This window comes from Haliaeetus albicilla, chromosome 22 (genome assembly GCF_947461875.1).
Source record: "Haliaeetus albicilla chromosome 22, bHalAlb1.1, whole genome shotgun sequence".
Taxonomy (NCBI): Eukaryota; Metazoa; Chordata; class Aves; order Accipitriformes; family Accipitridae; genus Haliaeetus; species Haliaeetus albicilla.
Genome location: NC_091504.1, coordinates 22,712,168 through 22,726,911, shown reverse-complemented (window position 1 = coordinate 22,726,911; position 14,744 = coordinate 22,712,168). Strand labels below are relative to the sequence as shown.

General features: G+C 37.5%; 1 protein-coding gene across 5 annotated transcripts in view; it reads right to left on the bottom strand.

Moving 5' to 3' along the window:
• The window catches only part of USP22 (ubiquitin specific peptidase 22), a 112,587-nt gene that overhangs the window by 15,762 nt on the left and 82,081 nt on the right, over positions 1-14,744 (bottom strand). For all 5 annotated transcript variants that reach the window (XM_069810376.1, XM_069810373.1, XM_069810371.1 and 2 more), the window contains 2 exons: positions 12,064-12,233; positions 5,002-5,149 (listed from right to left, as the gene is read on the bottom strand). In XM_069810376.1, coding sequence (XP_069666477.1) covers positions 5,002-5,149; positions 12,064-12,233 — 318 coding nt within the window. The remainder of the gene's footprint in view (positions 1-5,001; positions 5,150-12,063; positions 12,234-14,744) is intronic.

The window sequence follows — 14,744 nt, the reverse complement described above, 5'->3', positions numbered from 1 at the left end:
GTCAATATGTAACAGATGCTGAGAGGAGGTATATTATGCAGCTGAGAAGTAGAAGCTGCTAGATTGTTGTGCTCAAGTTAAGGTTGCCTTCAACATTTCTGTCTTACAAAGTAGGTTTTAGTTTCATACATTTTTGTTTTTAAAGCTGGTCATAACTCCTACTAGGGAAATCAGCAGCTTCTTATAAGAGATTGGTCAGCACAAGACTAAAACCAAACTTGAAAATACATCAATGTATACACTAATGTAACTACGGGAATGGCAGAAAATTGAGTTTAAAAGTTTGGATTAAAATTAAATGCGAATCTTAAAAAAAAAAAAACAAAACACCCAGAAGTTAGTATTGCATCTGTGCAATAACTAAGCATGCTAACTTGTGTTCAAATATATAGGCATCTAATATACTACTAAAGGTAAATCATACATAACAACTGTAAGAATAGCCACAGGTTACTTTTTAACACTGGTTTTGGTTTTGAAACAAAAATAAAGAAGTTTTGCCCCCAACTTCAAGTATGTATTTTAAATGAGAAAAAGGAATTTAAAAATTGCCAGATTTTAAAAGGGGCATTTATCAAAACAAGACATTAATGTTAACTTTTCTGCTCTACTTTGGCCCCCAGTGTTCTGAACATGTGCTTGTTATTCTTTATGACAAAGCAGTGTACACATACATTTATATGGATCATAGCAGATGACATGTTTCGCAAGCATATGCTTTATCAGTTCCTAAGAATATCATACAGAATTCACAGAGCAGGGTAGTGTTTTACTCCCAAATCTCAGCACAGCATTCTTTTTCTGTCATGATACCTAGCACCAGGCTTCAAATTTGCTTTGTAGCAGTCCTTGTTAAAGATGAATGCAAAATGTTTCATGAAAACCAGATAAATGTGGAATAATCAGCTTTAAAGTAGCACTCTTTTTTTGTTAGACAACTGAATAACATTGGCTGAATGAAGTTTGGGATAAAAATATAGGATTACTTCAATTTTTTTTATCTTGCTTTTTGAACCTTTGTGTACAAATGCCCATCTCTGCTGCTGATTGTTGCTGCTCTTGCAATAAATAAAAGAAACCCCAGAGCCAGTGATTTCACTGGGCTGAACATTAACTTTTGAATTGCCATCTTGCTCTATACAAAAAAAATAACAATTCTGGTCTAAGTTTCTCCAAGTTTGAATATGTCCAAGACAAAGTTAGTAAACTACAAAATGTTTGGATGATTGGAACCTCATTGCCATGGGAGTTTGCAGAATTAGAACTCTGAATTTCTTCCAGAGCATTGGTAATTAAGATATATCTGTCACGTTGACTAAAAGCTGACGTAATGCTTTACAGACTGGGCAGAAATACCCATTATTTACATTCCTCTAACAAATAAAGACCCCTGGAACTCCTGAAGGATCCCATGTGAAGAGTGGGGTATACTTTGTACCTGTTCTTCATAGAGAAGTCTCAGAAAACATACAAGAAGCAACAGATAAGCATCTGATCATTTTAAGCAGCTTCTAGAATCCAAACATATTCAAAGACTGAGAATCAAAGTTGTTGTGCATTTTAAAGATCAAAAGGCAATACATGCCAAAGTCCAGGTGAATGGTTAGGCTTCAGTACAAAGAACGCGGCCGTCACCTACCCAGCAAAGCTGTTGATAGCATTACTCTGGTGAAGAAGCTACTCCCCGATGTAGAGTAAGTTCTGAATCTCATGTGGAAGCTTTTGTGGTGAGAAGGATTACAAATACAATGTACAATGACACTGTAGAACTAAGCACTATCAAACCAGCAAGAGAGACCGGAATAACACAAACTGCAGGTACAACTTTAAGTGTCATTTATAGTAGCAATGGTGGAAAAAGAATTCAGATTCAAGAAAGCTCTCACTTTTTTAGTTGGAGTATGCATTTAAGGACAGACCTTGTGCAAACTTTGGGTGAATGGTAGAGAAAGAGGCATAATTAATAGCTTGACTTTTTTATTTCACCAAAATACTACTTGCCAGTTAGACCATCTTTCTCTAGCTGTTGGAATGAAAAATAGCGATGCATAGACATGACAGAGTTGATCCCTTTTATTTAGAAACATTTTATATTACTCCAGCAGCACAGAGGAGCCCTGTGTTCAGAATATGCCCTGCACAAATGCCACAGCTCAACACAACAGTGCTAGCACAAGGAGAGCTATCACCCGAGACATGATTTACATGGGTGATCATACAGGTATCCTGGGCTTCCAAAACTTTACAGATACCACGAAAACAAAGTATATATTCAACCAGCATTAAAAAAACCCAACCAAACAAAACAAAACAAACAACTACTTGGGCTAGCCAGCCCATATAATCATCTCAGGGCAGTTAATTTTATGCTTTGTAGGATGCAGTATTACAAAACTTATCTTTAAATGCACATCAAAATCATATACTCGTCCTAATTTAGGCAATGACAGACATCAGTAACAAGCACTTGCAGCTTTCTCTGACTTGCATTAGGACAATTCCTAGCAAGTTGAGTAAATGGAATGGAAAAGGGATAAACAACCAGTGTCAGCCAAACAAGTATCACTGGATGTTTATACAGTTCTTTGTGTAAGTAACACTTTCATTTACTTTGGTGCCTGAAGCCTTGGTCATCATGAATAATGTCCAACAGCTAGGGCCTTTGGACAAAATTTTCCCCATAACTTTATTTTACTTCACTCACTGTGTGTTAATTGTAGAACTTGATTACTGCTGATGGGAAGCTTTAAAAGCTTTTTTTGATTCAGTAAAATAAATATTTAATATTGGCAGGGGAGGCATTGTTTGCTTATTGTAGCTTTAGGACATATTCTCATTATTAGCAATAATATTTTTACATACTTCACATGTGTGTGTGTCTGTGTGCATACATGAGTATATCAGTGGGAAAACTTTCTCATTACATAGCAGACTAGTTCATTCCAAAAGTGGTTTATCATGACCATACTTGAAATTCTGGTTTAGATTAACTTGTTTGGTTCCCACACAACTGCTCAACCACTTCTTTTAAATTACCTTGATGTGGTACCGATTATTTACCGTAGTTTAATAAAAGTCTCTCCATTTCTTCAGAGCCAGAAATTTAAAAACCTGGGTGCACAGATGCCAAGGATCTAGCACTAATGCCTTCCCACTAGTAGCACTGTAACATCTTGCTTATGCCCATGCAAATAGGCTCAAACTTAAGGATATCCGCTAAATAACTGGATTTCGGTCCTTCTATTGAATGTAAATGGTACCTTTCCCACAACCCAAAAAACCTTTGTACTAAAGGTGCAAAACTCCCTAATTCAATTCAAGCTGGATGAAACCATTATGAAACTTGATACCAATTCAGATGTCAGTGTTTTCAACACATCTGTAATATCCAACAAGTTTTCATACACCTGCACACACTCTTTCCAACAAGGAATGTCCAACATATAAATTTTTCAAAGTTTTAGGACAGATCACAGTTTTTGTTTTTGTTTGGGATGGAGGGGCCAAACAGAACCCAGAGTAAAGAAACTGTTGAGAAAGCCTGATTTTGTTGGTAATTCCAGAAGATACCTCAGAGATTCTTCATTTAAAGCCAAACCATGCTAAAAAAAAAAAAAAAAAAAGTCTTTTCAGATTCTTTATCAGTTTGAAAAGAGCACAGGGACCTTTATTGTTGCAAGTTTTTTCTTTACAATTCTGAGAAGAAAATACTATTTCTTCATGTACTAATCAGGAAGTATAAAAGAAATACAAAGATCATTTTATATCAAAGATGATGAAAAAGCTTTGAGATTTGTTAGATCAATGGTTCAGAAACTTTACAGGAACCAAGAAGTATTTGTTTGCACCTGAGTTTATTCAGTGTTAAGAAGTGATAGGTCAGTATTTGGGTAGACTCTGTTCCTTACAGTACTTCAACACCAGTTCCATTAGGCCTATTGAATTTCAGTTAGTGATTGTCACATGATAGATATTAATAAATTACAAAAGAACTGTTCTATGTATTCCTGTCCTTACAAGTACTCTTTTTTGGAGAAGACTTTTTTGGAGGACACCTATTATGAATCTGAACAAGCACATCTGCTACCATGTAAGAGTATCTCAAAGATAAAAGCAAGACTTCAAAATGTTTCATAGAAGCAGTAGCAGCCTTCCTTCCCTTTGATAGTCCTCTGAGAAGCCAAACACCTAACCTCTAAGCGCTTTTTCTAAGGGCATTAGAGGAAAGTTGAGTGCTTTAAAGCTTATTTTTAGTGACTAAGGATTTTTTTGTTTGTTTTGCTAGTATCAACCCTACTATTTTTCCCTTACAAGAATAACAAAAATTTCTGTGCTTAAGCAAGTGAATCAAGCTAGATCAAACATTGGCAGATTAGGAAATTTTCAGTTCAGATATAGTACAGCTAACTAACATGAAATATGTAATTTCATATGACATTAACAAATCAATTCAAAACTTACGATACTTCATCCCTAAAAAGCATGTCACTGAATATTTTACTGTATTGTACAATTATGTATTTTTATATACAGACTAATAAAACAAGATATCAAAACCACTTTTTTCTTATTCATATTTCTGTAAGCAATTTGGCATCATAAATACAGCAGGATAATGTTTAAGCAGACAGCCACAGCCTCCTCTATGTTATTTTCATCAGTTCCATGACACACTGAGTAAGAGTTCTAACTATCTCAAGTATAAATAGAATTAAAATGGCAATTTAAAAGAAAAGACAGTGACTCACAACCAATAAGAGAAGAACATGATGTGATTCAAACCAATGTACAGCCTTGTCTGCTTCTAACTCTAGGTAATTTTTGACAGTGGGAGTGGTTTATTTATTTATAAATCTTTTCCTTTAAGTCTACCAAACATTTTTAAAGGAATTTGCTAAGACTGCTGTACTGTAAGACAGTACACTTGATTTAAGAAGAGATTGTTCTACCTCCTTTTGATCCAATATTCCTTGTTGATTGAAGACTCAATACAAACCTTACCTTTGCAGTGTCTGTGTAGCACATCTAATGCAGCAATGAGGAACTCGTGTGCATCTTGTTGCTCGTACCCTGCTAAATGCCGTGCATGAGTCCATACCAGGTGCAATAACCTATATGGAATGTGAGGAGATCGGTGCCCAGAGTAAAACTGCTCAAAGCAAAGAAAAGGACATAACTGTTAACAAGTTACACAGCCTCAGTGCATTTAATTATTAAAAACTTAAATGAGTGCAATTAGTCAAATAAATTTAAACCATTTAATTCTGATGGCCTTAATAAAATACAGAGAGAGCTTTTTATCAGACTACTGAAGAAATGATCTCGAAACTCAGCACCTCAGTTTTCTCCCTTGAAATTCCATCATTTTCTGATGGATTGGCAAAAAAAAAAAAAAAAAAAAAAAAAGCCAGGTACGGGAAGGAAGGTGGACACAAACAACACTCAAAAATTCCTTACTGATACCATTGGCTTTTAGTAAAATAGCCTGGGGGAAAAAAGAAAAAAAAAAAAGAAAAAAAAAAGAAAAAAGAAAACAAAAGAAAGAACCCTACATTTGCAAGAGATCAGCAATTTCATTCCCAAATTACATGCCCCGCAAAATCAGGACAAACACTGAAGATGAGAATATTAGATGCCAACTGTCAGCCAGCCCCTGACTCAAGCCATGGTAACTCTCTGCATCCAATGGCTGTGCACAGTCCTATCTTAAGGAAAACTTTACAAGTAGGATAGCAGCCTCATGCCAGTCTTGGCCTTTCACTGTACAGCTATAATAGCACAAAGCCTTAGAAACAACTTTGTCAAGTACAGCTGTTTGCAGAGCTGAAGGTACCAATTCATTCATCTATCCCCAAAGTCAGCTGCCTATTACCACTCCTGCAGGGTGTCACTGCCCAGAGACCTCGTCCTGGACCAGCTCCTGCATCTGCTTCAGTCAAAATCTGATGAGCTGGCTACAGTAGTGACTGAAATTGCCCCAGGTGATTTTGCCAGAAGCATATTAGAGTGTGCACAGACAAATTATTCAGTCAGCAAAACCGTGATGTGAAACACCACTGCTGAGGGGTGACACACAGCTGAGAAGGTACATCAGCACAGAAAAGGAGGACAGATAACTGGCTACAGAAATTCATGCTTTTTTGTTTGTTTTTTTTTTTAAATAAATAAGGTCCCACTGAAAAACAAAACATGCCAAAAACCCCCATACTAAGGGTCTCTGTTTCCCTGGGTCAGGGTTCAGCTCCTTCCTCTACCCCCTCCATTTCCATCCAAGTGTTACTGCTGCAACGCTTCTACTTTCCTCTTCCTGGGTCCTCACTTCTGCTGCTGCCAATTCTGGCATCGAGAGTCTGAGACTAAAGCGAACAGTCCCTTCTTGAGCAAGCCGACTTCTGTATCTGCTCAAGAACCCCTGCACCATTATAGCAGTTCCAAAAGCAAAGCAGAGGTGCTTGTGGTATCCCTGCAGGGAGCCAGAAGAGGCCCAAAAAAATTTATTCAGTTGGCCTTCAGGTTGTATTTAAGAGTAACATTTTATTTTAATAAGTGAAAATTTGTAAGTCATTCTGCCTTCCCTAACCTTTAGAAAAGGTATTTGCCAGTGAAGGGTGCCTGCAACACCACAATTATGTTTTGCCAAGATCCTATCAAATCAATGGCGGTTTATTTTCAGTTACTCTTCCCAAACAGAAGACAGTAAGCAGCAAATACACAGAACAAAAATAAGATTTAAAACCCCAGCAGTATATAATTTCTCAGTCTCACTGGAAAAGCAGGCTTCCTTCCCCAGACCTAAGTTTCTCCCTCCCCAGTCCCTGAGCATTTTATATGAGGGCATTGTGCTACAAACCTGCCTAGATGAAACATACTGTATTTTTAAGGGACAGGTAGGCAAAAGGTAGTACAATCTTCTCATCTAGTCCTCATTTTTGTATGTTTTCTAAATGGTTTTAGTGTATTTCCTTGCAAAGAAATTTCTTTATGGCAAGCTCTGCTTTTTCGAAACAAGAAGATATATCTCTGCAGCCAAACAACACAAAATGCTTCTATAAATAAAAAGATCAATAGTTAACTCTGATGCCAACAAGAATGACACCAAGGGACTGGAGCAGTAGTATGGTAATTGAAAGCTGCTGACGCAGCTGCTGCTCGACATAATTCAGGGAACTGTAGCAATAAAACTTCTCTGTTCTGTCACTCCTTACAATTAGTCCCAGAGCTCTCCGGTCATTTTAACCAACAGCACTCTCCATAATTACTCCACTGCAGACACTAGACCTGCCAGCAGATTTTGCGTTCTCTAGTGCTTCATTAGAAGAATCTAACAAGAAGCTTTATCAAATTATTAGCTATTACCACACAGAAACTAGAAACACACCTAGTAAGAATGCTGTTGAGTATACATGGAAGTGGGTGAAAGCTTCACTATTCTAGTAAATCCAAAATGAAACAAGAGAATCCGAGCACATTCAATAGCGTATTTTAACTGGAATGTACAAAACATCCATCTCATCTCTGTCATTTCCTTGTTGCTGTGAAGAGCAGCCTATCAGAGCTGTTCCAATCCACAAAAAGGAAGAAAGTCCATGTAAAGTCTTATTTAATCACTATTATACAAATATTTTCATTAACATGAGCAAATATAAATAATGATGTATTTGCAAGTCACCTCTAAAGCACTTCAATGGCACAATTCTTCCAAACATAATTTAAAACATTTTTTGTTTAACTTTGTTTTCAATTCAGCAGTATCAGTTGTTTATATTGGAGAGAACTAGTTCAAGTAATTTGAAAATGCCTGGTAATACACTGTTTAATTGCTGTTGGGGGTGGGGTGAGGAAGACACCTCCCCCAACCAGGATTCAAAGCTGCCATTCTTGCACTCAACCCAAGTAACAGTAACTTTCTTTTTTTTTTTTTTTTTTTTTTGCGCATTTAACACACTTGCTCTTGGATTCTAAAAGGAAGAAATCTATAGGGGATTTAGAGGATTCTAGTCTCTGTATTTTGCATTATTGTTACCGAAAATATACAGATACCAGTCAGTTTAAAAAACAAACAAACAAAAAAACCAAACCCCAACAACACACCAAGACACACACAACCCCAAAACACCACCACACAAATCTGTACTTCCTTCTCCTCCTGCCAAAAACACATGCATGGAAGTTTCCCAATTATGTGAACAAAGAGATGCATTTGATCTGTCCTGCATACGTATCAACAAACCAGTCTCCGAGCTTTGTAATCAAGAATTTATAGGCATAAATCCTGTACCAGGCTCCAGTCCAATTTGAGAAGCTAAAACCTCCTCTTAGAAATTGGTTCTCAATTAAGACTTTAAACATTCTGAAAATTTACATGGATAAAGGGAGTTGGTAATACATGCTCCTTTCAGAATAAAAGAACACGTACTGGAGGTTTCCCAACAACGAGCAATGGTTCAAGGAGTCAGAAAAACCATTTTGCTTGCACGCACTCTGTATGTTCTATACTTATTTCAGAGAAAAGATTTAGTAAACTCAGCACAAACTCTGTATTTTCCATGACAAAATGCAAGGCCTCTGTCTATGTAAAGAGCCTTAACTACTTTTTCTCCCTTGTACCTTTGTTGTAACTTATTTTATACATAAGCCATTTCAACAGTGTACCATCTTAAGATATCAAAGCCATAAATCATCTTGTTGTTTTTCCTTTTTGTCCTCACTTTTCAACTCTCCACGTAGTTGTGCTGTGCACTTTGATAGGCTCATGAGGATGAGTAATGATGGGAATAAAGAAGGCTTTGTTCTTTACATCTCTGAGTGGATGCACTGCATTCTGCTATATTCCCAGGTATTCTTGCTATTCCAGTCACAGAGTACACCGAGATACAGATCCGTTAATCCTACCATCCTGAATGGTCATTCTCTAAAGGATTTAGATAAACCTTAGGGTGCAGACCATCCTGAAATTAATTTTCACTGGTGAAGCAAAACTAAAACACAAATACCAGTAGGTAAAAAGTAGCGCACAAACCCTTTCAGCCAAAAGGCTCAATGAACGGATTCTGTGTGTTCTATCTTCCCTCCATCCAGTTTCACAACTATCTGTTATTCCCATATCCTTTTCATTCCTTTTCTTATGCAGTGTAATTCATGTCATCATTCTATTGAGAAATAGGTTTCAAGTAGCACAAATGAGAATGTTAATGGATGCAGTCAGATATTCTTAAAACAAACAGAGATCAATGCTTGGCATATTTGCAAGAAAAGCTACCAGGAAAAAAAAATCTCAATTCTGAGAACAATCTGATACTCATTACTCACCACCAACCTACTTCAAGGTGGAAGAACTTTGTAACTTCCTATTTATCACAGAGAAACCATACAACCTATATAACTAAATGGTCTTAAACAAAACAAGGGACAAGTGTTTTCTGTTTAAGCAGCAAAATAGCAAAACTTGCTTATTTATGTATAGTAAGTTTCATTTAATGTTCAAAACAGTCTCTTTTTCTCCTGGAGAGTTCTTACTGGCATGCATTCACCAGATCCCCTGGCATTCCATTTGCCTAAGATCACACCTTCAGAAAAGAAGGGTGGCGGTGAGATGAAGTTAACCCTTGCCCTGATCTTTTGTCACTGGGTAAAATGCCTTGGGATAACTACCTCAGTTAATCCCGGTGAGAAAGCTACATAAAAACAAGACAGAACCTGAACCAGTTTCCCCAGTAATTCAATTACAAAGGAATTCTTAACCATAGCACTGAAGTCTCCACTGGTTAGCTTTCCTTCATCCAGACCTCATCTCTGCAAAGACAGTGTAGGAATCTTCATCATAACCACTGCATATAGTTGGGACATGAAAGATAACCAGTCTGCTCCAAATATGCAAGATTTTTGTTTAAATTCTGAATGTACAGAAATTAAAACTCACTGGGAAACAGAATTTTACAATGAGTGCTGACAAAGCTATAAACACAACATGGGATTTACTGCTTGCAAGCTAAAATATATTGAGTTGGTTACAGACACTACAGTTTTGCTTGTGGAGGACTAAGTGCTAGTTTTACTTCCAAGGTGGTTGAGTCACTTTTTGTTGTCCTCCCACAGCACATAGCTGCAGTATTTCAATGTGAAATAAGGACAGAGACTACTGTACTGCTACCTTCGCAGTCTGATATCACAGATATGGCTCTTCCCTCATTCACATACCCTCATTTTTGAATTTTGATTGGGGAAAATGAAGGCTGAGATTCCCAAAGTTATGTGTGAAGTTAAACTTGATTACAATTGAAACTAATGTGAATGCTGCATTTAAGCCCCATTTTGGATAACAGCCTGTTCTTTGTTACATGCTTGTATATAGTCTAGCAAAAGGCATCCTAGGCTATCAACAGGGCTCCACATACAAAAATGGAAATAAAAAGCATTACCTAGACAGTCTTGATCTTTCCTCCAGCCCCTCAATCTGTAATGTAATACTCATTTCCCCTTTCCCAAGGGATTTTTTTTAAAAATGCATGTGTGCAAACAGAATGTGATGATACTCATCAGAATGAGACTTTATACCACAAATTGATGAAAGGATATCAAGATTATAACAGTACCTTTTTTTAAAATAAGCAAATAGGTTTCTATATTAACAGTGTACAGAAGCTGGCATTTCTATACCATGGCTGATTTTTTTTTTATCTAGGCAGAGTGGTATTTCCCCATTTAACTGCACATCTGGTTTCAATAATCCTGCAGCTGCTACCTATTGGTATGCCTGCCTTTTGTTTTTACCTCCTTTCCTGACAGACATAGAAATAACCGAAAAATAAATAAAAAAATAAGAAGTATAACATACAACTAAGGACTGATCAGCAGCATGAAAGGTTGCAAATTCACATGAGTGTCAAGTATGAGCAGAAAACAACTTTGTACTGGAATGGGGGACTTTACCTTCCATATATGTTTCATTTACCTGCAATGACCAAAAAGACTCATGTCTGGTGAAAAAGGCACAGAAGTAAAATCAAATTGAAAATCACGAGATAAAGGTAAAGCTATTTTAGGTTGGTCTCAGTTTGAATGAACTTCCATAACAGCATCTACACAAAAGACATGCTCTGTGTACAAACATCTCCAGCTATCTTAAATGCTCTGTGACAGCATGTACTACAGCTTTATTGGGGGGTTTCGTTTGGGTTTTTGGGGGGTTTTTTGTTGTGTGGTTTGTTTTTTTTTTACTTATCAAGAAAGCAGATCTATCACAGGGAAAGGCACAGAGCTGGATTTGTTTGTTTTTAAAGACTCATCTTAAAACTAGAAGCCCATGTCTAGCCATAGTCCTTACATTGGTGATGCGCAACTAAAGTAGTTAATAACGCTCTTTGACTATTTATTAAGGAAAAGACTGTGCCTGTCTCATACAGCACAGACTAGACCTACAGAGAAAGACACATTACAAAGCCAGTCACCTGAGTGAGAAAGGGAAATAACAGTAGCTCATACATGGAAGGTACAAACTGTACCAACACATTCACTTTTCTACATCCTCTGGGCCATTAATGGGTTTCCACATAAGAGATGATAGTGAAGATGTTTCTACCTGTTAGAAAGCGTTGAACCAAGATCTTTAAAATATTTATACAGACCTACATAATCCAGTGCCTTAAACCACAGGCTATATACTATTACTTTACTCTCACTCCCATTATCACCCAAAGAGCCTGTGACATATTTTCCAGTTACAACTTGCACCTTTAATTAAAGTACACATTCAGCTTTAAGACTAAAGATTTGCAGATCAGTCTCAGAAGAGCAGGCAGCACTGTAATTATTTCCAATACCAGATTTGCCTAAACAAGGGTGACTTATGAATAGGACTTAAAAGGCCAATAGTTCCTTTTTTAGCAGTTGGGTATTTTTGACAGTAGGGTCTCACCCAATCTTTACTGCTCTGTTTTGCCACACCTTGAGGGGAAACATAATTTACATTCCCTTTATATTTGCAAATGGAACACAATCCCTTTTGGGGTAAGGAACAGCCAACATCTGTGGAAAGGCGATGCTATTGTGGCAAACAGCACTCACCTCCTGAAAAAGCGTAGACATTTCACAGACCAGACATGAGCTGGGGCTTTGCATTTCACATTTGTGCCTGTCGGAGAGGAAGAAATCTCGCAGCAGTGGAGTGTGGGTAAGTGCCTGGACAATACAGTTCATAAAACATGTGTTCCCAAGATTGATTAGCCCTCGTAGACCTATAAAGACAGAAGGGGGAAGGGATGCGTAAGCATTATCAAGTTAACAAAATGGTATATTTGCATTTTTATATAGTTTTCACAATATCGCCACAGATTTACTGTATATGCACCGCTCCAAGTACACAGTTTTACATTGTTTTAGGTAGGCTATTGGTTTTGATGTACTTAAGTCACAAGCTGCCACAAGCTTGCTGAACTATGCTAGGATTTGTATTTTAAATTCTCAGGAAAAAAAAAAAAAAGGAAACCTCAAAGTACAGCAATACCAATAGCATTATTTTGCAATGGCTGCTTTGCCATATGTCACCAAAACATGCCCCCTCCCCAAGCTGATACCAAAGTGCAATGACAACAACTGGTATGTCACTACAGTAAGAAACCAACACATTTGAATAAATCAATAAGTAAGTTTTCAGATAGCTTAAAAGGCTTTCCCTCATGCAGGTCACGAAGCCAGAATAAGGATTTTGTACTGTTATAATGCAACAATCATCTTTCTAAGACAGGCAGCAAAGGAAACAGCCTTGACAAAACAAAGTCAGGCTGTAACATCCAATGCAGACTTAGCATATCCTTTTTTTTGCATAAAACCCAAGATCCGAACAAAACCACCTTAAAAGAGAAACTCTGAACAATACTAGTTGCACAGTTGTTTTAGCTAAGTTAAACATTAATCTACAGTATACATAAAAAAAAAAAATTGAACTTGGCATAAGAGGATTCATCACACCTTAAGTCAAACGTTCAGTAATGCCCAGAGACGATTTCTTGTGCTTGGAAACCAAGATGCTTAAAGGAAAGCTCTTTTGTTGCACAACAGAAGAGAGGTTAGGAGTGGGGAAAGCTTTTCAGTCATTTGCAAAGTCTAAGTGAGAAGAAAAACATGCTCAAATCCTTGAGTATTCTTCCAAAATGTTAACATAATACCACCATACAGGAGTGCTAAATGAGAAGAGCATCAGGTGGACAAGAATGCTTATTTTTAATCAAAAACTTACTTTAAAACAAGATAAAATGCACTGATGGATACAATTCTGGTATTAATTTAAAATTAACATAGTCCTCTTCTGCAATATAATGGGATTACTACACAAACGATGAATGGAAAAAACAGGATTACTTGACAGAACGAAGAATTTCCTTGCCATTCCATGGGAGAAAAAAAAAAGTATCAGCTGGCAATGCCATGGTAATTAAAAATGGTGCAGTTCCCTTGCAGTACACCAGATAGTGCTCAAAGGGCTCTTTAGCATCTTTCAGCAGGAGGAGGTGTGGTCCAGTTGCTACGTTACCAGAGAGAAACGGCACTACATCAGCTTGAACTGCATAGTGAGCTGTCGGCGATGGACACAGAGCCCTCAAATTTTTTTTCCTGTATCTAATTCAACACTGCCCTCCTTCCAACAGCTTCCTGTTGCTTCTGTTTACTCAAGTGTGGGACAAAGTTTCTCACTGTATTACAGTAACTTCTACTGGGCAGAAAGCTTGCTGCAATTATTTGCTTTATTTTCATGCTGGGAGGCAACAAGTGTACGCACAACATTAGCAAAGTGTTAAATAGTTAATTTGTTGTAGCAGCTTGAAATACGGTGTGATGCTTCAACGTTGTACACAATCCTATTTCAATCCCCAGACTACATGTCTCTGCAAACAATGTCACAACAAAAAGGTGTTCATGCTGTGCAAGTCGAGAAATGTTTGGTCGGTACCTCCTGCCTACCTCTCCCCTGTGTTTTCCATTTTAAACTTACTGGTTTTATTTAAATCACAGACTGTGCAAACAGAAGCCTGTAAGGCTCTCTGGACATGCCTGAGATGCACCAGGGTATTTTGAGAAGCAGAAGAGTCTCTCCCTATTTCTCCCCAGAAAACTCAGTCCCTCTGGTTAGCGCCAGAATTCAGTCAGCCTGCACAGTGCAGAAGACTAGCGGAAAACCGGTAGTACATCTAGAGACTCATCCTATCACTTTTCTTTTCGATATCTAATTGAGCAATCACAAGTAAAAGCAAACACATAAAGGCAGCTTTTTGGAATCATTTATTAAGCATCACTTATTACATGCCTGTGGCTGGACCTTCTTTCCCTGTGACCACAAGAATCAAATCTTCCTCAAAGTTGCCACCAGAAGACTAGTTACAGGCATCAAACTTGGAAGGCTCTCTTGGTTTACTCTACTTGCTTGGTCCTTTGGTGTCAGTTTTTCATGGGTCTAAATGGAGTGCTTCATACACTATGACTTCACTTGAATGACCCAAGACAAAGTAACCTGCAAAACAGACAAAGCTGAAACGTGAATACTCCAAACCCTAATAAAAATCAGAAAATGGTGAATGTAGCAAAACATGAGAACTTACTTGGCTGAAAAGGGAAAAACATAAAGGAGCATACATCATTCTTATTCTTCAGGGAGCAATGACTGCAGCTGCTATACTGTCTCTTAAACTGACATTTGAAATGAAATGGGTATGATGCACTGAACTCCAGCTAAGGTACTGTGTAACTAACTG